The 26,794-nt window shown below is 36.8% G+C and overlaps 1 protein-coding gene across 1 annotated transcript in view; it reads left to right on the top strand.

Moving 5' to 3' along the window:
- Positions 1-26,794, top strand: part of CSMD1 (CUB and Sushi multiple domains 1) — an 805,423-nt gene that overhangs the window by 660,878 nt on the left and 117,751 nt on the right. Inside the window, exons 37-38 of the mRNA XM_009999261.1 lie at positions 11,445-11,549; positions 22,902-23,020. Of these exons, the coding sequence (XP_009997563.1) occupies positions 11,445-11,549; positions 22,902-23,020 (224 nt within the window). The remainder of the gene's footprint in view (positions 1-11,444; positions 11,550-22,901; positions 23,021-26,794) is intronic.

Raw genomic sequence — 26,794 nt, 5'->3', positions numbered from 1 at the left:
GGTATAATTCAGAAGGTATCATTTTTCTCTTACTAAACCTTGTACAGTATCATTGTCTTCTGATTCACTCTGTGAATTCATCTGTCTTCCAAATATGCATTCAAGATGCACAGATGTACAATGAATTACTTAGAACTTACTAAGCTGTGCTACTAGACTGTGTCACAGAGTTGAATTAGAAAGGTGAGCTCACCAGAAGCTGTTTCTTAAGGAAGGTTTTACAAAGATAATGATGCCATTTCCTTGTGTCAGGGCACTGCAGGGACTGGCAGCTCCCTGGAGTCAGGGTGCTGGGCATGATAGGGGCTCCCTGGGGTAGGAGGGTAGATTCCTGGCAGTCAGGGCCCATCCCACCTACCCAGCCAGGAGCAGGGCAGCTGAGGGTACTGGGACAACCCCCTTTCAGCCATTAGGAACCCTCTCGTAACCAGGGCAGGCTGAGGCCAAGATGGGACATGGGCCAGGCTTGGTGGGGCCCATGGACAGCCACAGCAGGGCTGTGGGGAGCTGGAGACTGACCCTGCTGTGCAATCACTGGGGCAGGGACTGATGGCCTCAGGGGATGACATAGCGTCCTGGGCTATGGGAAGGGTGGGGCAGGCTACAGGAGGCTGGGCAGGGCCAGTAAGGACTGTCTGCTAGAGCAATGTGGGTCCTTGCCTATTGTTTTGTCCTCTTTGGATTAATCCTGTGGGTCATCTTTTATATCAGGGCATTTTCATTCATTTTATGCTATAGTAATGCTTGTGATGTGAGGATGCAATTTAAAGGGAAAGTTTTTTTTTAAATCTATCACAAAAATCCTGAGTAAAAAATCATGGTAAAGAAGTTTCAGTAAATCCTAGTCAGGTTATCTGCATATTAAGTTATTAAGTGTCTAACGTTTTGTACTTAACAGCTTTACTCTCATATTTTCCATTTTCTCAATCCAATATTGGCATCTTCCTACCAAGAACATTTTTCTGTTCCAAAGTCTGCATTTCTTATAAGACTAAAAATTGTCAACTGAATTTAGAGATACTCTGTTCTTATAGCTCAGTTTCTGCATGAAGCCTGTCCAGTAGACCTAGATAACTGTCAGGCATCCAATGAGTATTCCTACAGATGCTGTGCTGCCAGTTGTGTCACAATAGAATTATGAGAGACTGGAAATTCCTTGGATGAAAGGACAGAAAAGCTTTCATCAATATGCTAAAGTGAAGTCTGTCCTGGACTTCTTAGTGAATGTTGTAGATAGAGTTATGTGCTTTTTAGGAAAGATAGGGCAGGGAAGCAAGGTGGTGGAGTTGCTCTTTATGTGAGAGAGCAACTAGAATGTATTGAGTTTTGTGCAGGGGCTGATGAGGGGCAAGTTGAAAGTCTGTGGGTAAGAATTAAGGGGCAGGCTAGTGTGGGTGATACAGTTGTGGGGGTCTACTACAGACCTCCTGATCAAGGCGAGGAGGTTGATGAGGCTTTCTACAGGCAGCTGAAAGCAGCCTCACAACTTCAGTCCCTAGTCCTCATGGGAGATTTTAACTACCCCGATATCTGCTGGAAGACTCACACAGCCTTTCACAGTCTAGGAGGTTCCTCCAGTGCATTGATGATAACTTCTTAATGCAAATGGTGGACAAGCCGACTAGAAGAGGAGCGCTGCTGGATCTTGTACTAACCAACAAGGAGGGCCTTGTTGAAGCAGTGGTGGTCAGTGGCAGCCTTGGCTGCAGTGATCATGAGATGGTAGAGTTCAGGATCCTGTGTGGAAGGAACAGAATACACATGTTGAAAGAATTAGCTATAGACCTATTACATACTTCTATAATAAATTAAAAAATGAAATAAAATGGTTTCTTAAGTAACTATAGATAGTCCTTTACATATTATGTGCTTTGTGGAGAAGATAAGTTCAGTGAGACTAGAATCTATGGACTTTAAGGGTTTTAAAACTGTTTTAAGACTCAGGTTTTTTAAGACTAACTCATGACTGTTATGATCGAGTGCTGGTGATAATTATGCTTAAGTAGGAGACAGAGCTTGATGATCTTCAATGGTCCTTTGTAAACAGCACTTCCACGATCCTCAAATTGCAGCATCTGCCTGTATTATATTTTTTTACATTATATAAGTAGACATACAAAGAGAATTTTAGAAGAAAAAAGGTAATTAAAAAACCATATTGCTTTCTTCAGACTGTGTGGGTCAGAGGCCAGCATCATCTTCAAAATACAACTTTCCATAGGATTTTACTTCTTGTCACATTCAAGCCTCTCAGCCACAGTACAGCTGTAACTATGCATCACTTTCAACTTAGGTAGATCCCCAGATTCAGGTAAAATCCCTTTGACTTAGGCAGACTCCACCCAGCTACAATCAGACAAGTTTTAAAATTTCTAAATACCTGGTAGCAGTATGTTCAAGAGACAGGACTGTCACAATGTGATGTGTGCAGCAGCATTCACTGAACATCAGTGAATGAACCAATGGTGAGTGTGTGCAATCCACCTGACCTCTTTCTGCACACATGTGCTACTTCTTCACCTTCCCAGCAATTGTTTTTCACCTCACAGGCCTAAAAAAAAATGGTTTGGAAAAGAAAAAGACTGCCGTGTGTCATGATTTTCATTACTGACATGGAGCTGACTCATAAGACCCAGAAAACCTGATGTTATATGGGAAGATGGTGACAGCCACAGTGACAGCTGGATCTTTGAAGACCTTTCAAACAGGGTTCTTATAGCCTTTGCCTTATGGACTGAAGCCTCACCACAGCAGCAAGAGAGGACCAAGGGTTTGATGATGATGTTAGCATGCCTCTAAGTCTTGCATTAAGTCACAGTATTTTTTCATAAGAAACTGAATAAACCAAGGAAGTAAAATACCTACCTTTTTCTGGGAAGAAACAAACAAACAAACAAACAAGACACAAACAAGCTAAAGGAGGGCCTTCAGAAGACAAGATGATCAGTTACAAATTTGCGATTGGCAGGTGTTCTATATAAAACAACAGGCTAGAATTGATAACACTTCCTGTGTCAGCTTTTGAGATATCTAAACGACATTGGCAATGTTAGAGCAACCCAGGGTTAAGAGAGAGCAAAGAACAATTAAAGCTGTTCTGACTTTCTTGTATCTGGACGACAAGTCCTGGCTCTATCTGTCTCCCAAATATTTATCTCAAATGCAAGTGTTTAGAAACAAGAAGATGAAAGGTGAGTTCTGACATAAGTATATACAATGGAAGCACATCTGTATATGTATTATGGTAAAGGCTAGGAGACACAATTCTTAATGGTTACTGCACAGTCATATCCGTTCCTTCATTTCCATGTCTATGTGATCACACACAAATTTGTGCTATCAACATTCAGTTTTATTTCTCCATTTGCTGCAGATATTTTTCAGCTGTAGTTTAGATACTGATGTTTTAACTGTGTGTTCTTTTGCCTTATTTCTTCCTCCTTCATCTCTATTGCATCTGGTTTCATCAATGCAGTGTAGAAAGGAAGGGGAAATGTGCCAAATACTGCATATTTGATATCTGAAGTGTGCCTATTGACCTTTGACTGGGATAGATATTTTAATCCCACACTTGAAAATTACCCTTCAAAAGACTTGAATTCAAATTGCCAACATGATAATGTCATTTTCTAATCTGATGTGACTGGAATCATAACACTTGCTTTGATGTGCAGTATAATCCAGCATGACTGATCAGGTGCAACCTGCCATAACACTGCAAAGGGCAGTGCATCATGCTCAGAAATTAAAACCATCTTATTTCCTGGAAGTCATAGTAAAAGGAATCTACCTGAATTTTACATATTAAGTTTTTTTTTCAGAAGTTTTTTTAACTCAACAGTGACCCAACAGTGTTTTACTTGTCTCTTGAGTCTGACTCTAGTTCCTGCTACAGCATCTGCATCTTGGCTACTTTTCTATCAAGAAATAGGCAAATGTCAAAACATTGTAAAATATCTAACCGTTTTATTTAAACTGTATAAGAATAGTCTGCTTAGAAGCAATGCTGTTTGAACCTTTTAAACTCACTGTCTCTCTAGCTGCTTGCAAGAGTTGCTTCCTTTTGTCAATGCAGAAAATACTTCTTTGTGGTCCGAGTGCAGAATAAAGCAGCATTCGGTAGCACTAGAAATTAGCAGCTGTTTATCTTTTCTCTCCTGCTATTTCAGTTTAAAGCACTTGGAGAAGATTTTACAGAATCCTCTGTTTTCCCACGTGATTTCATAAATTACTTGCAAGTCTCACCCATACAATCTGGGGCAACTCTTTCAAGCCCTCTGGAAATGACAGAAAACTCTCATGATAAAGCAATGAAGAAATAGGTAGAAGTATATGAGATTATTACCTGAGTGAAGGATGTGGAGAAAAATGAAAAGGGATCATCTTACATAACCAATCAGTCTACAACACATAATTTTTTGCATAATTATGTAATGTGCTGTTGGAATATTAAGTTTCCTTTAACAACAGATTTGAAATGAAATCTGATTATACACAGAACAGTAATACCCAATATTTCTCAATATACATTCCGTAGGTGAGGACACTGAACAGAGGGAAGTAATGCTCTGTAAGAATGGAGGTAAAGATGTGATACACTGATGTGTTCAGTTGTCATATTTATCCACAGAGGTGAGCACCTCACACAAGAAGGATATTTCTTTCTCCAATGTGTGGATACTTCATATCAGCCCTGCTCTTTATTTTACATAAGTTAAGTAGGCTACAAAGCATGATTTCCTCTTTCTGACAAGGAAAGGATTGTAGACAATCTGAAATAGAAAAGCAGTTTTAAAAATAGATGGTAATTGAGACTTCTATTTCCATTACAAACTCAAATATGTAAACCTAATTATTTGCTTTCTGACTAAAAAGCCTTATAGGAACTTGCCACTTTGCTTCTGCTTCTTTGGGGTTAGAAATTCAGGAAGGGAAGGCTAGATGAACACAATGTTCCTGTTCTTGCGGAGAGAAGAAGGTGTTTAAAAGCTTTTAAAGAATTACTTAGGCTTCTGATGCAATAGGAGTTGCAACAGCATTTTCTGAAGAGAGTGAGATGCAAAAAGTAGTGAAAGTTACAGAGTAAATAGTTTTCTGGCTTAAAGTTTCTCAGCAAATCCTTGAGATGAAGCAATAATATATTAAAACAAACAAACAAACAAACAAAAAAACCTATGTGTAGGAATCACTCTCACTTGATAATAATATTCCTTCGATTGGGACAAGCAATTCTGCAAGCGTTTAGGGTTAAGGGCACCACACTGATAACAGCCTACACCTTGAAAAAGTAGTCTGAATTTGACAGCTCACTTCCCGTAAATGTAATCTCTAAAAATGGTCCTCCTTATGATTCTAATTTCCAACATGATATGTCATTTTGTAATGTGAGATAACTAGAATGATAACACACACCACAAGATGAAACACAGTCTATTGTGATTGATCAGATGCAACATAACGCATCACAGGGCAATGCATTTCACTTGAAATTTTAACCCAAGCTATGTATATGGAAAACTGCAATAAAAGAGAAAACCTATATCTCATCTAGTAGAATTGCTGAAGATTTGAGGGCTATATTTATCCTATTGTCTTGTTAGCAGAACCTGCTGATGTGACACACACCCATCTACCCATACGTCCAAAGAGGAAGTGATGTTGCTTTTCCCTATCTAAAAGGGAAATTACAAATTATTTTTATCTAGGTGCCTTTTCCACAAAGTCTTTCTTACATGTGTATCCTTGCTGGATGACACTCAAGCTGCCTTCCCCCTCAGTTCACTCTAATTCATCAATATTTATCCTGACAAAGTTTTGCCTGGAATTCCAAAGTCAGTTATAGTGCTGTGATTGTCACTGGATGAAGCAGGAAAAGATATTGCAGTTATACAGATGCATATAGAACGAGCATATTCTCACTTCTGTTCTGTATCCAGAATTTTAAACTAACACTTTTGTTACACCTAATGCTATTAGTGTTAATGAAAAAAATGCCAAAATGTCAAAACATTTTCTGCAAACTTATTAATACCAGTGCTACAGGATGAGCAGTAATGTCTTCAAACTTAAAGACTGTAGATTTAGATTATATATTAGGAAGAAATTCTTCACCATGAGGGGCATGAGGCACTGAAACAAGTTGCCCAGAAAAGTTGTGAATGCCCCATCCCTGAAGTGTTCAAGGCCAGGCTGGACAGGACTTTGATCAACCTGGTCTACTGGGAGGTGTCCCTGCCCATGCAGGGAGGTTGGAACTATATGATATTTAAGATCCCTTCCAACCTAACTACTCTGATTTAATAATAATAATATGTCTAGGAGTGGGGATTAAGAACTTTACTCCATATTTTGTATTGGGCTTCTGACAACTTTGCCTTTCTATTTACATAAATCAGTAAAAAAACTCCCCTTTGAGCTGTTTTTGAAGACCTGCTAAGATTTTGCTAAGAACAGGCCTTTTAATTCTCATCAATTTCTCCTCTCTTTTCCAAAGAAAGGACCATGCTTTTACTTCTCTAGAACAGAGAATAGAGAAAGCAGCCTTCAAGACTTATTTTTTTTTTTTCCTTTTTTTTTTTTACATAGGGTCTAAACACTCCATGCAGATTTTGGGAGGTTTTCCCCCAAAATATATACATAGGACCTTTTCCAAGGGCTATTGAAAGGCCTTTAAAAGCTTCTTATTTTAATGATTTTACAGTGGAACCTAAAGAAAAGCAGTGCTGTAAGAAGAGCAAATATATGATTTGACTGAATAGAGAATTTCTAAAATAAAGAAAATACAGGAAAAAATAGAGATAGGTAAAGTGTTCTGGAGTAGAAGAACCAGAACAAGTTTCAATGTGGACTAAACTTGGAAGAATCTTTGAGTCAAAGAGAAGGCTAGACTGAGAAAACTGAGAACTGAAAGGATTGGAAAAGATAATATTATAACTCATGATTTCTTATCCATAGGTAAATCTGTAATGTTTAGAATAACCTCTTTTTGAAGACATACATAATAAAAACAAATGTGGTGGTAGAGAAACAGTTTTGAATTCCTGCAGATTTGCTGAGCTGTGAATTCAGAAAAGGTAAACCTCTGAAAGAGGGAATTTAAAAGCATTTTAAAATGCAACATTTAGATAAAACAAATAAACAAATAAATAAGTGGTTATAATAGAAAAATAAAAATAAAACAAAATATGGGATAATCTGAAATATTCTCTTCCATTTTTTTAAATTTGAACAACAGAAGCTGTTACCTGTCCTACCTTACTCCTAAACACTGAAACCCAGAAAGAAAAAACAAGGGACAAAAAAACCAAACCATTTTACACTCCTACAAAATTACACATATTTATATTTCAAAGAATCATTGCATTCTAATTATTCACAGTACTGCTATGACTTTTCACTCTACTTTGAATTTCTTCCCCTTAATAGCAAGTCTCCTTGCTTTCTCTTTTAATGTAGCAATACTACAGAATCTAAAAGAAGAAAGGTAAAGAAAGAGAGAAAGAAGGATAGACTGAGAGTGAAAAGCCTGACAACTGTGTAACAAACAAGAACATAGTAGAAAAAAAATGTATTGTACTGAAGCTGAAAATTCTTTTTGAAAAATGTCAGAAGACCAGGTAGATTATTAAGCAATACAGTAAGATAATTATTTGTTTGCCTTGTTTGTACAATATTAACTACCTAATTTGTAAGGCATGGTGATAGAATTTAAATGCTAATAAAATCTTAACTGAGCTGATGTAATCACAACAAAACAGATTTTATATGAGTACATATCCTGTGTGGAAGGAACAAAATACCCAGCAGGACCAGAACCCTGGACTTCCACAGGGCAAACTTTGGTCTCCTCAATCATCTATTAAGGGAAATCCCATGGGACAGGGTGCTAGAAAATAAAGGAGCTCAAGATAGCTGGTCAACATTCAAGGACCACTTCTTGCAAGCACAGGATCAGAGTGTCCCAATGGTTAGGAAATCTAGTAAGGGTGCTAGGAGACCTGCATGGTTAAAGAAGGAACTACTGGGCAAACTTAAGTGGAAAAGGAAAATCTATAGATCATGGAAGGAGGGGCTGGTCACTTGGGAGGAATATAGGACTGTTGTCAGAGGATGTAGGGAGGCAATTAGGAAAGCTAAGGCCTCCTTGGAACTTAACCTTGCAAGTCAGGTTAAGGATAATAGAAAGGGCTTTTTCAAGTACATAGCTAGCAAAACTAGCAATAGAGGCAATATTGGCCCATTGAGGAATGAGGTGGGAGCCCTGGTGACAGAGGATATAAAGAAGGCAGAGGTGCTGAATGCCTTCTTTGCCTCTGTCTTCACTCCTGCAGGGTCTCCCTATGAGCCCCAGATTCATATAGCCCCAGAAGAAGTCAAGATAGAGGAAGAGTTTGACATGGTAGATGAGGATTGGGTTAGGGATCAGTTGAGTAATCTGGACATCCATAAATCAATGGGTCCAGATGGAATGCACCCAAGGGTGCTGAGGGAGCTGGCGGAGGTCATTGCTAGGCCACTCTCCATCATCTTCAGTAAATCATGGGCAACAGGTGAGGTGCCTGAGGACTGGAGGATAGCAAATGTCACTCCAGTCTACAAGAAGGGCAAGAAGGAGGACCCGGGTAACTATAGACCGGTCAGCCTCACCTCCATCCCTGGAAAGGTGATGGAACAACTTGTTCTTGTGACTATCTCCAGGCACATCAAGGACATGGGGGTCATCAAGAGCAGTCAGCATGGTTTTATCAAGGGTAAATCATGTTTGACTAACCTCATAGCCTTCTATGAGGAAATTACTAGGTGGATAGATGATGGTAGAGCGGTAGATGTGGTTTATCTTGATTTCAGTAAAGCATTTGACACCGTCTCCCACAGCATCCTTGTGGATAAGTTGATCAGGTATGGGTTTGGTGACCAGGAAGTGAGGTGGATTAGGAACTGGTTGAAAGGAAGGAGTCAGAGAGTTGTAGTCAATGGGGTAGAATCTGGTTGGAGGTGTGTTACTAGTGGAGTCCCACAAGGGTCGGTGCTGGGACCGGTGTTGTTCAACATCTTCATCAACGACCTGGATGAGGGTATAGAATGTACCCTCAGCAAGTTTGCTGATGACACTAAGCTGGGAGGAGTGGCTGACACACCAGAAGGCTGTGCTGCCATTCAGAGAGACTTAGATAGGTTGGTGAGTTGGGCGGGGAGAAACATGATGAAATTCAACAAGGGGAAGTGCAGAGTTTTACATTTGGGGAAGAACAACACCATGTCCCAGTACAGGTTGGGGGCTGAACTGCTGGAGAGTAGTGTAGGTGAAAGAGACCTGGGGGTCCTGGTAGACAGGAGGATGACCATGAGCCAGCAATGTGCCCTTGTGGCCAAGAAGGCCAATGGCATCCTGGGGTGCATTAGAAAGGGTGTGGTTAGTAGGTCAAGAGAGGTTCTCCTCCCCCTCTATTCTGCATTGGTGAGGCCACATCTGGAGTATTGTGTCCAGTTCTGGGCCCCTCAGTTCAAGAAGGACAGGGAACTGCTTGAAAGAGTCCAGCGCAGAGCTACGAAGATGATTAGGGGAGTGGAACATCTCCCTTATGAGGAAAGGCTGAGGGAGCTGGGTCTCTTTAGCTTGGAGAAAAGGAGACTGAGGGGTGACCTCATCAATGTTTACAAATATGTAAGGGGTGAGTGTCAGGGGGATGGAGTTAGGCTTTTCTCAGTGATGACCAGTGATAGGACAAAGGGTAATGGGTGTAAATCGGAGCATAGGAGGTTCAAGGTGAATATCCGAAAAAATTTTTTTACTGTGAGAGTGACAGAGCACTGGAACAGACTGCCCAGGGAGGTTGTGGAGTCTCCTTCACTGGAGACATTCAAAACCCACCTGGATGCATTCCTGTGTGATGTACTCTAGGTGACCCTGCTCTGGCAGAGGGGGTTGGACTAGATGATCTTTCGAGGTCCCTTCCAACCCCTAGGATTCTATGATTCTATGATAGAGTAGCTGAGTGAGGATAGTCTTGACAAAATTATTCCATTGAATGTGGTAATTATGGGAATTAAAAACTCTAGCCCTATTTTTTCATGCAGTACCATAAGATATTATTTCTCATCAAATATCACCCTCTAAGGAACTAAAAGACTGCTATTAAACATTAGCAGATCTCACAAAAGGAGTAGAACTGAAGTCAGCATTGAAAAGTGTTGTTCAATGAAGAGTATAAACATTCTTAGTCAGCATCCTCAGTCTTATAAAAAAAAAGAGACACCTTAAGCATCTTTCAGTGTATTTCAAATTCCTTATGAATACTGTGAGATCCTCCTTCCAGGAAGATGTTTCACTATTTTCTGTATTCCACAGTAGGTATTGTGTGATGTGAATGCTCACTACTTCCTGTGAATTTCCATACTGGGAGCTTCCATGTCAGACATGTCCAAGACCTTCCTTACAGGCTAGCTTCTCGTCTTTTAGCTCCTCACCATTTGTATAAAGATTTTGCTTGATATAGTTCTAGATGTAGGAGTATTTATAATTTCCTAATTTAGATTGTAGACTTATGAAGATAATTCTTTGCAGCATATTTTTTTAACCCCTAGTTTCAAACTCATAGCTAGACTACTTGTATTTACTGCAGAAATAGCAAATGCCTCACAGAAAATGAAAATATTTCTTATGCAGACACCACTGAAGTTCATTAGCTGCTTGATAATGTCTTGGACAGTAATCAGAGAAACATGTCAAACTGTTATGTCAGACTTAGCAATGCTAGTGGCAAAGAATGTGTAGAGGGTTAGTGATAAAGTTGTTGTGTATCGCATGCTTAAGTCAGTGGCACAGAGTTTTATTATGGCTATTTGAATTAGATAAAGCTAGTTGTTTATTTGTTTGTTTTTCATTTGGGTTTTTCTTTTGTGGCTTTTTGGGGGGGTTAGTTTTTCAGGGGTTTTTATTTGTTTAATGTGTTGCACCTTCTTTACTTGTTGCCATAACCTTAGAATTACTATAAGTGGTTGAAATATTGTTGTGTGAAGAAGGTGTGAAATGGACACAGAAAAATAATCTGAACTGCTCTGTTTGGTACTGCAGGGGTTTTTAACACGTAGAAAAAAAAAAAAAAAAAAGCAGTGGAGCTTGTTCTTATAATTAAATCCTTTACTTATGTGATTTCTTTCCTTTTTACTCCTCTTTTTCCTATCCAAGTCAATAAAGTTTCTTGTAAACATGATAGAATCTTGTTTGATTGTACTAACATAGCCTCTTAGTATCGTGACTTTTAATCAAAATTTTCTTGCAGCTTCATGAGACAAGGCAGAACATAGCAGAATGTTTGAGATTTCCGTGCACATAGTGAGAAGAAGACAAGCCTGTCTGATTCAGTTCTAGTTATGTCTTTTCAATATAAAACTCTTGATATATCAGCATGCTACAGCTTATTCCCTAACTTTTATTTTTCCAGGTACAACTGTGCCAGCACTGTTGAATAGCACCTCCAATCAACTTTACCTGCATTTTCACTCAGACATTAGTGTAGCAGCAGCTGGCTTTCACCTGGAATACAAAAGTAAGACTGCTTGCTTTTTGAAAATTTCTCAGGAAAAAACATGCAAATGAAAGAGGGAAAAGAGATTTTGTATTGTTCTTTGGTTTCTTGGTTGTTTGATTTTTACTTCCCTGACTACCAAAGTCTACTTAGCATGAACCTGATATAAGTGATATCTATTAAACTGAAATTGTAAATGTAATGACATTTGAAATTGCTGAAAACCAGCTGTAACAAATTAACAGCATACAGCAAATCAACCTGAGAATTCAGAAAAACATGTTTTAAATCTGGGGTTTAATTATGTGGAGGGGGTGTTTCAACTTATTTCAGCTTATTTCTGAAATTTAGGTAATAAAATAAAAAAAATAGTTATTTTCACTGCTTGGAAATAGATGAAACCAGAACAGAGAATACATTGTTTTCTATTTATACATGCATATATGTATTTCCTGCTGTTCTTTTCTTTCCTTATTTTTTTTCCCCTCAACAAATTGCTGTAATTAGAAAACAAACAAACAAACAAACAAAACAACAACCAAGAACACTACAATCTCAGAGCTACAAGAAACACTACTGTTGTCTTGTTAAATCACTGGTGGTATGAGCAGAATAAGCTAAGAAATTTAAATACAAATTCTGCTATGTATCAACATTTTATATGTTTTGTGAGTAGCTTGGTACTAAAATTTAGAGGTTTGGTGTTACAAATTGTATTATTACCTCTCTCAAAAACTTTAAATACTATAGAATAATAGTCAATTCAGCACACGTGCTTGCATAGTGTTGCTTTTAACTGGAAATATTTATTGCTAAAAATATTCTGGGCTTTAAAAAATTATATGATGACAAGTTAACAATCTGCTGACTGCTATGATGGTCACAAAGTAAATAATATTGAATTTATGAATATGAACTTAATCTATTTTCTTACAAAGGGAATTCAAGAATTTTCTTGAAAGTGGACTTAGTTTTTGTGTTACATATATTCCAATATTAATGTCTAATAATGTTAATATTGTTATTAATTTTTCAAAGAAGTCCATATAAGTAACTAAAGACATGGATGAGCTTTAATAAACTCTATCTAGGATTGAGATTAAAAATTGTATAAAATGTAAATATGAACAGAATTTTGAAAGACTAGGTTTTCAGCTCATAACAAACATTTTAATTGAAACATAATCCACAAGATAGTCTTATGCTTTAATTTAGTTTCCTGTATATTTCAAGCATTTATATGCAAGAATGTTGTAGGACTTGTTAATGCAATTATTCTAATCCTGATGTAGAATGAAGATATGACTGTTATTTCTGCACTTTTTTTTTTAGAATCTACTATTTTGATAATGTTCCTCTTTTTTTTTCATCTGGGGAGACCTCCTCCCCAGATGGTCAGCCTGTTTCTTCCCCAAGACTTTCCTTTTAACCTGCAGTGAAAATATAATTCCATATAAATTGTACTTCCATAATCAGGTAGGAGTAGCCTCACTTTCAGAAGCTCTGGTTCTCATGGGGGTTTTTAACTACCCTGACATCTTTTGGAGGGCCAAAACAGCAGGGCATAGGCAATCCAGAAGGTTCCTGGAATGCATTGTTTATAACTTCCCTCTCCATGTGATACAGGAACCAAGAAGGACATGTGCTATGCTGGACCTTGTTCTCACCAGTAAGGAACTGATGGGGAATGTGAAACTCAAGGGCATCCTTGGCTGCATGAACTGGTGGAGTTAGAGGGTGTTAGGGTAGTGAGGAGGGTTCTCAGTAAGCTCTCTAGCCCAGACTTCAGGAGAGCAGGCTTTGTCATCTTTAAGGACTTGCTTGGCAGAGTACTGTGGGATAAAGCCCTGGAGGGGAGAGAAGCCAGAACAAGCTGGTTAGTATTCAAGGATCATCTACTCCAAGCCCAGGAGCAAAGCATCCCAAAAAAAGAGAAGGAAAGGCAAAACCACCAGGAGAACTGTATGGATGAACAAGGAGCTCCTGGACAAACACAAAAGGGAAGCATACAGAAGTGGAAGCAAGGACAGGTACGCAGGAGGAATACAGAGAAATTGTCTGATCAGCCAGGGATCAAGTTAGAAAAGCTAAAGCCCAGATAGAATTAAATCTAGCCAGGGGCACCAAAGGAAGCAATAAAAGCTTCAACAAGTATGTTGTTGATAAGAGGAAGACTAGGGAAAATTTGGCCCTCTCTAAAAGGGAACCAGGTCATGCAGGATATGGAGAAGGCTGAGTGAGGTACTCAAAAACTTTCTTGCTTCAGTCTTCACCAGTGAGTGCTCAAGCTGCACTGCCCAACTCACAGAAGGCAAAGGCAGGGACTGGGAGAGCACAAAACCACCCACTGTAGGATATCAAGTTCAAGACTATCTAACAAGTCCAAGGGAGGTGATGACATGCACCCGGGGATCCTGAGGCAATTGGCAAATGAAATTGAGAAGCCATTATCCATCACGTGTGAGAAACTGTGACAGTCTGGTGAAGTTCCCACTGACTGGAAACGGAGCAACATAACCCCCATTTTCAAAAAGGGAAAAAAGGAAGACCTGGGCAACTTGCCTGGCAAGGTTATGGAACACATCCTCCTGGAAACTGTGCATGGGACATGGATAATAAGGAGATGACTGGTGACAGCCAACATAGCTTCATTAGGGGCAAATCCTGCATGACAAATTAGGTGGTCTTCTACAGCGGGGTTACAGAGTTGGTGGATAAGGGAAGGAAACTGATGTCATCTATTTGGACTTGAGCAAAGCATTTGATAATGTCCCACATGACAGCCTTGTCTCTGTATTGTAGAGGCATGAACTTGATGAATGGACTACTCAGTGAATATAGATTTGGCTTGATATTTGCACTCAAAGACTTGCAGCCAACTATTCATTGTCCAAGTGGGCATCAGTGGCGAGTGGTGTTACTCAGGGGTCAATATTGGGACCAATGCTGTTTAACATCTTTATTGGAGATATGGACAGTAGGACTGAGTTCACCCTTAGCAAATTTGCCTACTACAGCAGGCAGCATGGTGCAGTCAATACACTGGAGGGAAGGGATGCCATCCAGAGGAACCTTGACAGGCTTGAGAGTTGGGCCCATGCAAACCTCTGAAGTTCAATAAGGCTAAGTGCAAGGTCCTGCACCTGGGTCAGGGCAATCCCAAGCACAATTGGCTGGGCAAAGAATGGAGAGCAGCCCTGAGGAGAAGGACTTGGGGTGCTGCTTGATGAGAAGCTCAGTGTTAGACAGCAGTGTGGGCTGGCAGCCCAGAAAGCCATTCTATGAATGTATGAAATTCAATTTTTATCTTTTACTGTATCAATTTTATTATCCCCGTGACTCCTGAAAAAATTGTGTCCTGTTTACAAGTAAAAAAAGTTTGAGTGCATGCAGTGTCACTTGGATTTATTCTTTTGTCTCCTAATTTCCAGTTCCACAACTGTGTTCTGTTAAATCATCTATTGACTTCAGTGACTCCAGTATTTCAATGCCAGGGTTTTTCAGAAATAGTCAGTACAGGTCAAGGTAGCAACATTTAGTATTCAAAACTTAGTTAACTATTCTGTTGAGAGTCTGGCAGGAAGGAATAATTTCCTTCCTTACACGTCTGTATGGCATCTTCAGGGCTTGCAGGAGTACAGTACATCTGTGTGTGTCTCTGAATACAGAAACTAAGCAAATTCCCACAGCAAGAATTTATTATTTTATATTGAGCAGTCACCTTTTCAGATCAAGAGAGAAGCAGAGAAAGAAATGCTTTCCCATGTAACAAGATGCTGATATTACTTGCGTTTGGTTATGAATTCTGAAGTATGTCTGTGATCATTCACTCACCTACTGTTTGAAGCAGTGTTGGAAAAGTAGATGCCTTTGGTTTAAAAGTCAATCTGAAATTTGGGATAAAAATGGCCTTTTGTTGAGGCGTTGTCTTATGAGAGCAAACACAGAAATGTTTGATGTTTGGGAAAAAAAAACTTTCAACATGGAATGCTATGTTAGAACATCAGGTACTTTTGATAAAAGCAAAGGAAAAGGAGAGCTATTTTCATAGTCTTCCTTAATAAAATGCTTTGCAGGCGTAACATTCAGTTATAGGATGTGGGGCCTCAGTTTGATTCTTCATCTTGCAGAAATTTGAATATCTGAGTTGTCATAGTGAGGGGTCTTCGATATCTTCTTTCAAAGCTCTTCTACTTAATAAGATCAACAAAGCAGCTGTAGCAGGCTTTGTATCAGCATTTTAATTACCAGGAAAAAAGGTCAATCATTCAAGTTCAGATATATAAATAATCCACCACTATTGTGACACCAGGGACCTGAGTTTTAATGTGTTCATTTAGAGGACAGAGCTGGACTTGGGTGTATGTAGGATGTTGGCAATTGGTCATGATACTTTATGTATATGGTTTTCAGTTCTTGTTCTAATACATGTTTTAAAAGTTTATAAAATGGAATTACAGAAGAGAGCATAGGAGTTTGTCTCTTTTACTGAAATTCTCTGTATACCTCCATGATAAGGATATTTCTCTTGGTACTGGCAGTGTGGGTTCAAATCATTGCAGGTAACAAGGACATTTGCTTAGTTTTTGTAAGTTGTCAGTTGCTGCTTTGGAGGTACCCACTGCATTCTTATTTCAGTTTGTCTTCACTGTGGCCAGAAGAAACACAATAGATTCTGGACCCTACATTAAGAGAGGCCTTCTTCCCCATTCATAAATACTGCTCTGTATTGTAGCACTTCTTTCTTATTTTATGTAGTCACAACAAAAGGAAATTCAGTGACATATGGGAAAAATAGTATTTCAAAGATGAAAGATATTTCTGGAAAGATTTATATAACATCCCTTTCCTTTCTTGATCAGAAAGCAAGCTGAGGGGGCACAGTAGATTAAAGAGGAGACAGAGCACAAAATTGCTGGAAAATATTTTCAATAAGAGCTAGTGTCAGTGTAGATCCATTAAAAAAACCCCGACAGAATCATGTTAGCTTATATGAGCTGAAAAACTGTTTCTTAGGTTTTTAAAAGAAAATAAAAGAATAATAATCATAAATGATGACAGTATAATTATGCAAGCACTCTAGAATGAATACATATTTATGCATTTAAAACATCTCAAGCATAGCATTTCAGCCATGTAGATGCAGAAGATGAATAATTTAATGGTGTTTTACCTATAGATAGACAGAAGGTTCATTAAAAAGAAAAGCTCCAAACAAACCTTCTAGCTAGTGCTCAGAATTAAAATTGATGGGTACATTTTCCTTTCATTTTCTACTAGGCCATTTTAAATTTTTTTCTTTTAAATTACTTTTCTATAGAAATTTGGTGAGTCTTCTGTGATCTTGACTAAATGTAATAATGGTTTTATTGGAAGTATTGTATTTATAGCTATACTTACTTTTTGCATTTAAATAATGTTTTAATGTCTCCAAGTATTCTTCTACATAGTTCCTGCACTTTTCAGAAAGGGAAATGGCTTTGTTTATTAAGTTGTCTTCCTGAGCAATCAATTGCTCACAGTCAAAACTAACAATAATCATTCACAATTGTTCTGATTTTTCATTGTATTTCAGAGATCATGACTTAATATTATTTTCTGGAACAGTAAACCGAAACACCAAACTTCATAGCTACCTAGGTAGCTATCATGATGCAGTCTCAAAATTCTTTTCTCCTGCTACGTGTACATAGTTCCCAGTTAGCATTAACTAAAATTATATGTATTCATCAGATACTTTAATATGGTTTTAGAAATAAGTATTTTGGAAAGAGAAAAAGCTGTCTTTGAAATTAAGAAGGCTGGAATGCTTTTCATAAGTTGAAAGTTTTGCAGATCTGCCCCTCACATTTCACGTTGTATTGCCATAATTTTTAATCTTTGGCTTTCTTTTAATTTGGGAACTAGGCTTAGTTCTTAATCTTGCAACATTTAATGAAAATTATTTAAGTAAATGAGCTTTGTTTTAAATCCTTTGAGGATGAATAGAAAATATTGCATGAACAGGAAGTGCCATTAAAGTTACTGTGTATTCAGTGTTACTGGATTAAGAAGAATCATAAATTGATAGAACTAAAACCACTAATAACCTTCCTATGCAAATACCCAGTGGATATTTGTGTTAGTCCTGCAACAGTGAAGGAATGACCTTACACTTTAATATAATTTCTTCTCTAATGAGAAGAAAGACCTTTAAGAATTGCAGTGAGAACAATTAGCTTTCCAACTGTACATATTACCAGAAAAATGCCAGTTCAAGATAAGAAGCTGCTGATGCCTTGAAGTCCAAATAATTTCAGATCTTGCATCAGCAGGGTACAAACAGAAGAGACAAAGTGGACCTCAATGTTTCATCAGCCTTATCTTCTGCATACATTTCATAATAGAGTAATAGGTAAAACTCCTCTAAACTAGCCATTCCAGAATCCTGCAGGCCCCTAATGTCATGATATGAAAAAAGTCTTAATAATGATATTAGAAAATGAGGATCACTTAGGAACACTCCCTTCATACCAGAAGAAATTCTAAGGAGCAGAGGAGAATATCCTTAAGTCACTACTAAATTAATTATCCAGAAGAGAGACTATTTCCCTAGAACAAAAATTGTACATTACCTTAGTATTTTAGAATAAATGGATGAGAGTTACTACTTTAAAAGTTATTTTCACCAGTGTAAATGCTACAAGCATGCCTGGTTTCAGATCAGTTTTAGGGAAAACAGCTTTATTTCAGTAAAATGTATTTATTTTGTGTCATTGGAGCACATATTTTATATTTCATACTGTATATTGCTGTTTTAAAGTAACTTTATAGAACTTCATAATACTTTGTAAAAGCTTCAGCCATAGGTGGCAGCTTATTTTAACCCTAAATATTTGAATATAATTTAAATAATTGAAGAAATATAGTTTTATTTCTTGAAACTTTGTCTTTCTTTCAGTAATATGTCTTTCTCTTGTCCAGTACATTTGTGGGTTCTTTCTATGTATGTCTTTATGTATGTCATGGGAAAGATGCGTACTTTGCTCCTGCAACTGAGGCAGTGCACATTTCCCCTACAGCCTTTTAAAACACAGAAGTCTTCTGGTGAACAATACAATTTTGTCATTTACTTTAGGATGTTTTTGTGTTAGGCATCAAGAATATAGGTGTTAGTTGGTTGTCCAAGTTAAGTGGTCATACTCAATTTGTATGCTATGGTCAAACTGACGATTTAGATGAGTTTTTCTTCTGTTTCTTTGGTGTGGTTCAAGGGTTTTAGGGTTTTTCTGCTGTGATTTGTTGTTTGTTTTGTAAGTCAGATACCCCAACTCACTCAAAATAATCAGTCAGTGCCTTAGAAAAAATTCATTCTGATCACAACATAATTGTGACTATTGTTGAGAGCCATTGTGTGGCACTGGTTCTTGTTAATTCAGAAGGATTGTAGGTGTTAGCAATGAGTTATTGCTAAAAGGAAGACAAAGTTTAAAGAAATAAAACAATATGTATTCCATTTTTTAAATTAAATTGAGATATTTTGTATTAAAACAAGCAGTCATCAGTGGCTGAAGCTTTTATAAACTGGTTGCAGTAATCTGTTATGAGAAATAAATAAGTAAAAATATGCAATGGATAACTCTAGAAAAGACAGGCATTAATAATTTAAATTAATCCTTCATATTCATGTGGTTTTTTCCCCCCATACTGTAGTTGGATAAATAACAATTATTTTCACAGCCACCAGCAAGTCCAAAGAAAATGTGCTTTGTTGCATTTTTAGTATGTTCAACAGTAGGAAGAATAAATATTCCTGATATTTGATGAAAGTCAATTTAATCTTAATGAGCAAAAGGAACAACTATTCAAAGAGTATGTTTTAGAAATATGCCTGTTTAATTCAATTGCATTTGTGGCACTGATGTTTCAAGCTTAGTCTTAAAATCTCATTTATTAATTCAATAGTAGTTTCAATATTTTTTTAATATAAAAAAAAGTTAAAAATAGTCTGGAAATAATTAGTCTTTGCTTATACAGCATCACACATTAACCTCTCAGTTGAAGTCAGATTTGTTTTAGTAAGAATTGAATATGTGATAAATATAGACATATTGGTTTAGGCCACAAATGTTTCTATGTATGAAAATATCCAAATGTAGTGATTAGAATTAAAATGTTTTAGAAAAAATCCTCTTTTATGTAGTCAATATTTTAAGTGTCATCTAGCCTTATAACTTTGGATTAGAACATATGGCAAAATTCAGCATCATTCTTTTTGTAAGCTGTTGTTTCACCACTATAACAAGCTAGTGTAATATGTGTGAGAAGATAAGCTTACTTTTAATTACTGTCTCTTTTTCTGAAGCTTCTCTGTTGCATGTTTTCAAGTGCTAAAGGTTTACAGGAGCCAAAATAATGGATTCACTGGTAAGGGGACTAGAGAACAATGACTATCTTTTGTAGTAGTTCTCTATCATAAAGATCTTCACTAAATTTGAAGATAAAAAACAGACTAGTAGAGAAGAAAATTTGATTCTTCTAAATAGCATATTGTTTTTGTAGGTTCAGATTAAGATCTGTCATGCAATTTGATCTTTAATGCAGCTCTTCAGTGCAGCAGTCGTTTGCCCTGTATAAAAACAGATGTGAATCATAAATGTAGCATTTTCACTGTAGCAGGTCCTGATCCTATCAGTATCCCTATGGAACTTACTAGCTGATGACATGAATTTGACAGTTTTCACAGTAATTCAGTGAGATAAATGCATTTTCTAGGCTGGTGTCTGAAGTATGCAGTTTTGGAAGGGATGGCCTTGGTTTTGATATATACTGTCATCAAAACAGAAACAGCCATTCAATCCATTTGGATGTTTGTAATATAATAAAGAATAATATGTTTCAGTTAGCTACATAGGGGCAGGAGGGAGAAATTAAAAAAAGAAATCCTGATGACTTTTGGTCAAGCTGTCAAGAAATTCTTGTGTTGTTCAGTTTGCAGCTTTCTGAAACAGACACTAATGGGCATTCACACTGTCAGATATGCCAGCAAGGATTTTTCTATCTGCCAGCAATGGCAGTGATGTTTGTACAGAATTTGAGGTAATTGTAGGCATGTATATAATTATGGAAGTGAGACATATTTGTCTTATGTCACAGCAGAGCCAAGGAAGTATTTAGCAGGCAGTAAGTGGAAGAAGGTCAGCAAGAGGGTTACCATTCTTGACACTGATGAGTTCCCTCTTGTACTGCATTCCAGAAGCTGAGCTCTGAATGAGCATGCACTAAGCAATCCTTGTCCATTTTTGATTGCTTGGACTTGACATTTAGCATGTTTTCCCTTCATTACTGACTGTTCACATACAATCTAGTTTAATGTATTCCAAAGTCCCTGAATATTGAGGTTCTCTAGTTTGTCCTCAGATACAAGAATTTGTTTGTTTTCTCTCAAGCATTCTTTAGATTTTTGGACCAGTTCTAACCAAACTAGTTGTCTAACTAAACTAAGCTAGTATTATGTAATGAGTAGAATGTTTACAGTGAGGATTCACAATAATATTTGACTGTTTCCAACTTCCTCTTTGCTTTTTTTGAAGTAATATTGCTTCTTAATGTCAGGTGTATAAAATAACGTAAATGATGAGTGGGCTTTGTGTAGTATTCTGATAGAATATTCTGTATTACAAGTTGTGTCGTCAGACCAAAGTAGTGGTGTATATAAAGTATTATATAAAGTAGAAGCAGCTAGTAGAAAGAAAAAGTTTTTGCCAGGATATTAGAATCTGTTAAAGATAAAACACGTAGTGTAATATCATATCTAACAGTTGCACAGAAAATTACTTTGAAGATTTTCTTTTGATCATAATGTATTTAAATTCTGTATGCTCTTTAACTAATGATGGAACTAGCTATATTATAAGCAAATTATTGATATTACTGCACATCACTTGTTATAAAACTTTCTGTGACTCAGAAAAATCTGCAGAAGTAGCTGTAGTCATACAGATACAAGACTGCAGGCCTGTAAATCCCAATACATAGGAATGCTGAGCTCCTCCAAAATACAATTTGCTTGAACACAGGATGTAAACCTCAAATTTCTATTCAGAGAATTCATCAAGTACATGGCTATCTATAAGCAATTTAGTCACAACGTCTTCTTTAGGTGCTTATTTATTTCTTTAATAAAGCCAAGTTTGGAGGAGAATTAAAAAAAAAAAAAAAAAAGAAATCTGTTTTCTATTCAAGAGTGAGAAGGGTAAGGAAATGCAGAAAATAAGGTTTTGTTCACTTAAGCTGTGTCTGAACACTAGATTCTCAAATTAGTAAATGATAGTCTAAGTACTGTCATTTCAGTTACTTAAATAACTTGTTACCCGTCACTTAATGCTGGAGCAAAGAAACAGTTTGTGAGGATGCAGATCACAGCTATTTAGTACTTATATTCAAATACATTTCCAGACTTGGGTACGTTTATGGTATTGCAGAATACGGAGTGGTTGACCAGAAGGATGCCAGGAAGCTCCAACAAAATTAAAACTATTGAAGTTAATGTTGATATCCTCATGCCTATTTGGAATATCACAGTTCCACATAATGACCACACATGAAGTCCTTGGTGGCCACATGAAGTCACTGTAACATCATTTGAAAGCTGATAACTGGTAGAACAAAAAAAAATTAAATTCTGTGGTAGAAATGTCAGAAACATTTAAAGTATGTTTGGATACTTTGCTAAATTATAGATTAAAGTACACAAAGGAGCTATTTAGGAGACATCCTGTATTTTGAAACTATTGAATTTACTTCAAAGTGACTTTAAAGATCATCTACTTTCAACGCCTTTGCATGGGCAGGGTCACCTTCAACTAGACCAGGTAGCTCAGAGTCTCATCCAGTCTGGCCTTGAACACTTCCAGGGATGAGGCATCCCCAACTGTAGGCAACTTGTTCAAGTGTCACTCCCAACAAACCTTAGTGGTTCTGCTTATCTGTTGCTGAAAAGAGAGAATATGCATAAAGTGTATTTCTTCTTCCTCCATTTCCTTCACGAGGATAAGAAAAAAAAAAGGGGGGGGGAGGGGGTGTGACTGTTTAATATACTAGAATTACCATACTGCTTGAAGACAGTGAAATGTCATAGTGTGTGATAGCAACATGACACAGTAATTGGTGCATATAGTCTGTGTTTCAGCCATACTATTTGTATTCTGTGGGGAAGTTCTGAAAATGTCTGTTTCAAACAAAATTTCAGTTTAAATATTGAAATAAATTTTTAATTAATGTTCTCTTAAAAAACCCAATGCTGTGGAAAGAATTTGTTAGAGCAGAGAATATCAGTGAAGAGTATTGTCCACTTATCTATGTTTTTTCAATCTTTGTCTTTACTTTCCTCAGCTGTAGGCCTTGCTGCCTGTCCAGAACCAGTAATTCCTAGCAATGGGATCAAATCGGGGGATAGATATATGGTGAATGATGTTTTATCATTTCAGTGTGAGCCAGGATATACATTACAGGTATTTCTTTCTTTTTTTCTTCAAATTATACACTGTGGAATAATTGCAGAAAAATGGGAATAGACCAACTGAAAACATGTTTTAATGAAGAGCCTGGAGTGTGTCCATAGAGGTGATTGAAGCAGAGCCTTTGTGAGCACACCCACATTTTAAAGCTATGAATGTGTAGCTTGTCTGGCCACCAGTAAATATGGGCTGATAAATTTTGTCTTAGGTAAACATGCCATCAAGCAGTAAAAATTATCAAAATGGACAAGGAAATAACGTAGTTTAAATGTTTTCTCTAGAAGCCTACTTTAGTACTATGCTTATTGAAAATGTACTGTGTTTTTCCTGTTTCAAAGTGGCTCCTCTAGTTGAATTTTTAACCACAGTGGTAGAAATACATAATGGGATTTTGCACTCTGCTTAGAAATTAGTTCCTGAGACAAATCTTATTCATCCTAAATCTACTCTTAAAAATCTTTCTAGGAACGAACATTACAAATTAGTTCAAAGATTGGGGTTGTTCACTGTTCACACACTGGTTTAGTTTCCCATGGTAGACATGGTATTGAGCTTCTGTTGGTAAATGTCACAGTACTATGTAAATCTAGGACTGAAAGCTTTTTTCTTTCCTCGTCAGTTCCTCTAATGAATTTCCATATATTCCACTGCTGGTGTGATACATTGAAAACAAGAGTTCAGAATCTTTTGAATGGTCATAAGTCCAGCTCTAGACAATGTAACTGCCTACCGTTTTGTTACAGAAATTAAAACATCACAACTTTTGCTCCAGAGATCGATGAAGTCATTGCTCCCCATCTGATGTCTGCCAGTTCAGTGTTCCCTTAGCATACACAGGCTTATTATTTGGTCTCCATATTCCTTACTATTCTTCTAAAATTCAGACAACATTCAGGCTAAACATCTTAGCTCTAGGCTGGCTGTGGGAACACCTGCACTTGAAAAGTCTCTCTAGATAATCAGCAATATATTTACCTTTTCAGTCATGTATTACAGATACAGGGTCAAGTCTCTAACCTACGTTTTACATTTTTAGCATGACCTCAAACAGCCTCTATCAGAAGCATCCCATATCCATAGTAAAAATGATTCTGTCATACATCTATACTGCTAATTAGAAAATATCCAAGACCTGTGCATAATAAAGCCAATTCTACCCATCCTGAGCACTCATCTCTCATTTAATGACTTCAGGATTACTTACAAGCCAGCTGATATGGTTCATATATAAACCACTTACATTTTTCTATTTTCAACAAAGGAAAATTTAATATTATTTTCAAAATATCTACTGGTTAAAAACCTTTACCTTTTGTACTATTAACTTCATTTTCCCTACTTCATCTTTCCCTCATTGTGTCCTTTGTAGGTAGCTGTAATGTCAGTTAAAAAAATGAAAGACATACAAATTTGGTAGTGATTTTTTATTATATGAACCCTTCAAAAAAACTGGTCATGAGTAAAGCTTGATTCCCAAATAGATTCTAACTTCCATCTAAAGATTGTTAATGAGCTATTAATGTTTTTTCTATTTCAAAGTAGCATTAAACAAAGTATATAATTAAATGCTATAGTCTACAGATTAATCTATATGGCTGTTGCCAAGGCAAAGGTATGAAAACTGAAATTTGATCTTCAGTGCTAATAACTTGTTAGAATGAGGACCCAGGATGATGTTGGCCTAGGTGAATTAACACCATTCACTAATTACCACAAGCCAGAGACTATTCCTGATAGGTAGTTTTGAATTGTGACACTGCTTTGGAGGTAAAATGGGAAGAAAAAAGTTAAGGAATTAGATGCACAAAAGAATGTGCATTTAACCTTAGGCCAGAAAACAAGCCCAAGGGTTGTTAGTAGTACAAATGGAGCTTATATGTTCTTATAGTATTATTTTTTTTTAGGCATTGAGCTAAATTTATTACTATTAATTCCTAGACTCAAGACATTATATTTCAATGCAGAATCCATCTGGAAGTCAGCCTACAATATTGTTTACACAGAAATAAATATGATTGTATTTTAAGACTTGTTAGATTAAATCAAAAGTAATATCTTGTTTTTCTTCTTTGAGAAATACTCCTATTTTGAATATTTGTATAAAAGCTGTGTAGAATTCTTTATTTTTACTCAGTTCCATGCTGTGGTGAAAAGATCAAGATCTGATGGTGATGCTGGAATGCTTGTTATATAATTGTTGTTCATATAATTGCAAAAAGGTGCTTAGCACCCGAGTCCTGTGATCCAGGTCACTGCTTCTGAGAAATTAAAGCTGAAATATATATAGACAAACATCTGATGGTTGGGTAAGCCCATGGCGGTGTTATGATAGAAAACAGTGAGAAACTTGCCCCAGATGGAGTGTTTCCTCTGGAGATGGCACAGCATTTAATCCAGTTCATTCCATAAAAACAAGCCATTTTATCTGAATCAATCATTCAAGTTCTCATTGTGGCACTAGAGACAAACAGGCACATACTTTCAAGGGCTGGTTTATACAAAGATTTTGTGTTAGGACAGGTACCTTACTCTCAAAGTATCATCTTTCTTCACTGATTAGGTTATCAAAAGTTTAACATGGGTACCTAACTTTAAACTGCTTAGTTTAAATACTTAATATACTCTTCTATCACTACTTTTTCACTTATGAAATGTGCATTTTGGCTATGAAAAAAAGGAACAATTCAATTTTTTATGACATGGGTTAGAAACAGATAAACCCTCAAGATACAGCACCATTGAATTTTCTGTCCATACTTAAAATAGTACTGGTGAAATATTGAGGTGGAGTGATAACAGTAGAATATGAGTACTTCAAAAATAGTTGGAATGATTACAGGAAACCTTTTGAAGGTACATATTGTCAGCCCTGACTTGATGTTTTGGATCTATTTTTACTTAGAAAAAATCAGAAATGTTAGTTCATGAATACAGTATTAGTATTAAAAAATAATGCATTTTTAAGGAAGATATCTGCATGTAAGAATTGATTTGTGTTAGTGTTCAACTTTAAAACACTGCTTATATCGCTATCACAAAACCACAGGTTCTCTTTTATCTGCATGCATGTCTTTTCTGTAGTCCTTGAATATGACTAACTGCACTTTGTTTTTATACTTATAGGGGTTCTATAATGAAATACCTTCTTGTCATTTCATAACATTTTGTTCCTTTACTGTGCTTCTTAGCTCTGCTGCTGTACATATACAAATTTAATCCTAACTGTGCAACCTGATTTACATAAAATCTACTTTCATGACCTTGGCTAAATGGTAAAACAAAAGACCTTCAAGATACAAATTCATTAGTAAAGAGTTTGAATATTTTCAAAATATTAATGATGATTTCTGTGCTGTATGGACTCTGCTGTAAGAAAGTGCACACATGTGTCTAGAGTATGTTACTCAGTCAAGTCAAATAAAAATGTCTCCAAATTAAAAAGAAATAATAATAATGAAAATAAGGTTCTACAAGGCATGGCATGTTTGCTATTTTAACAAATATATATCACCATAACTTTGCAGAACTTTTTTTTTTTTTTTTCTTCCCCGCTCTAGCTGTGAATTTACCATCAGTCTTTAGAGAACATATTCACAGCTAGCAATAACAATTGGGTGTGGATTAGTTTATAATTGAGACTTACCAGAAAAGTCATAGAGCTTAAACTACTACCTGGAGTTGCATAAGAAAGGTAATTGCTAGCTGTAGGATTAAGTGTCTCCCCCCAGGAGGGAACTATAAAAGACCAAAATCAGAGTGTGCTCTTGT

Source organism: Chaetura pelagica, unplaced genomic scaffold (assembly GCF_000747805.2).
Source record: "Chaetura pelagica isolate M959 unplaced genomic scaffold, ChaPel_1.0 scaffold90, whole genome shotgun sequence".
Classification (NCBI taxonomy): Eukaryota; Metazoa; Chordata; class Aves; order Apodiformes; family Apodidae; genus Chaetura; species Chaetura pelagica.
This window is presented reverse-complemented; position numbering and strand designations above follow the sequence as displayed.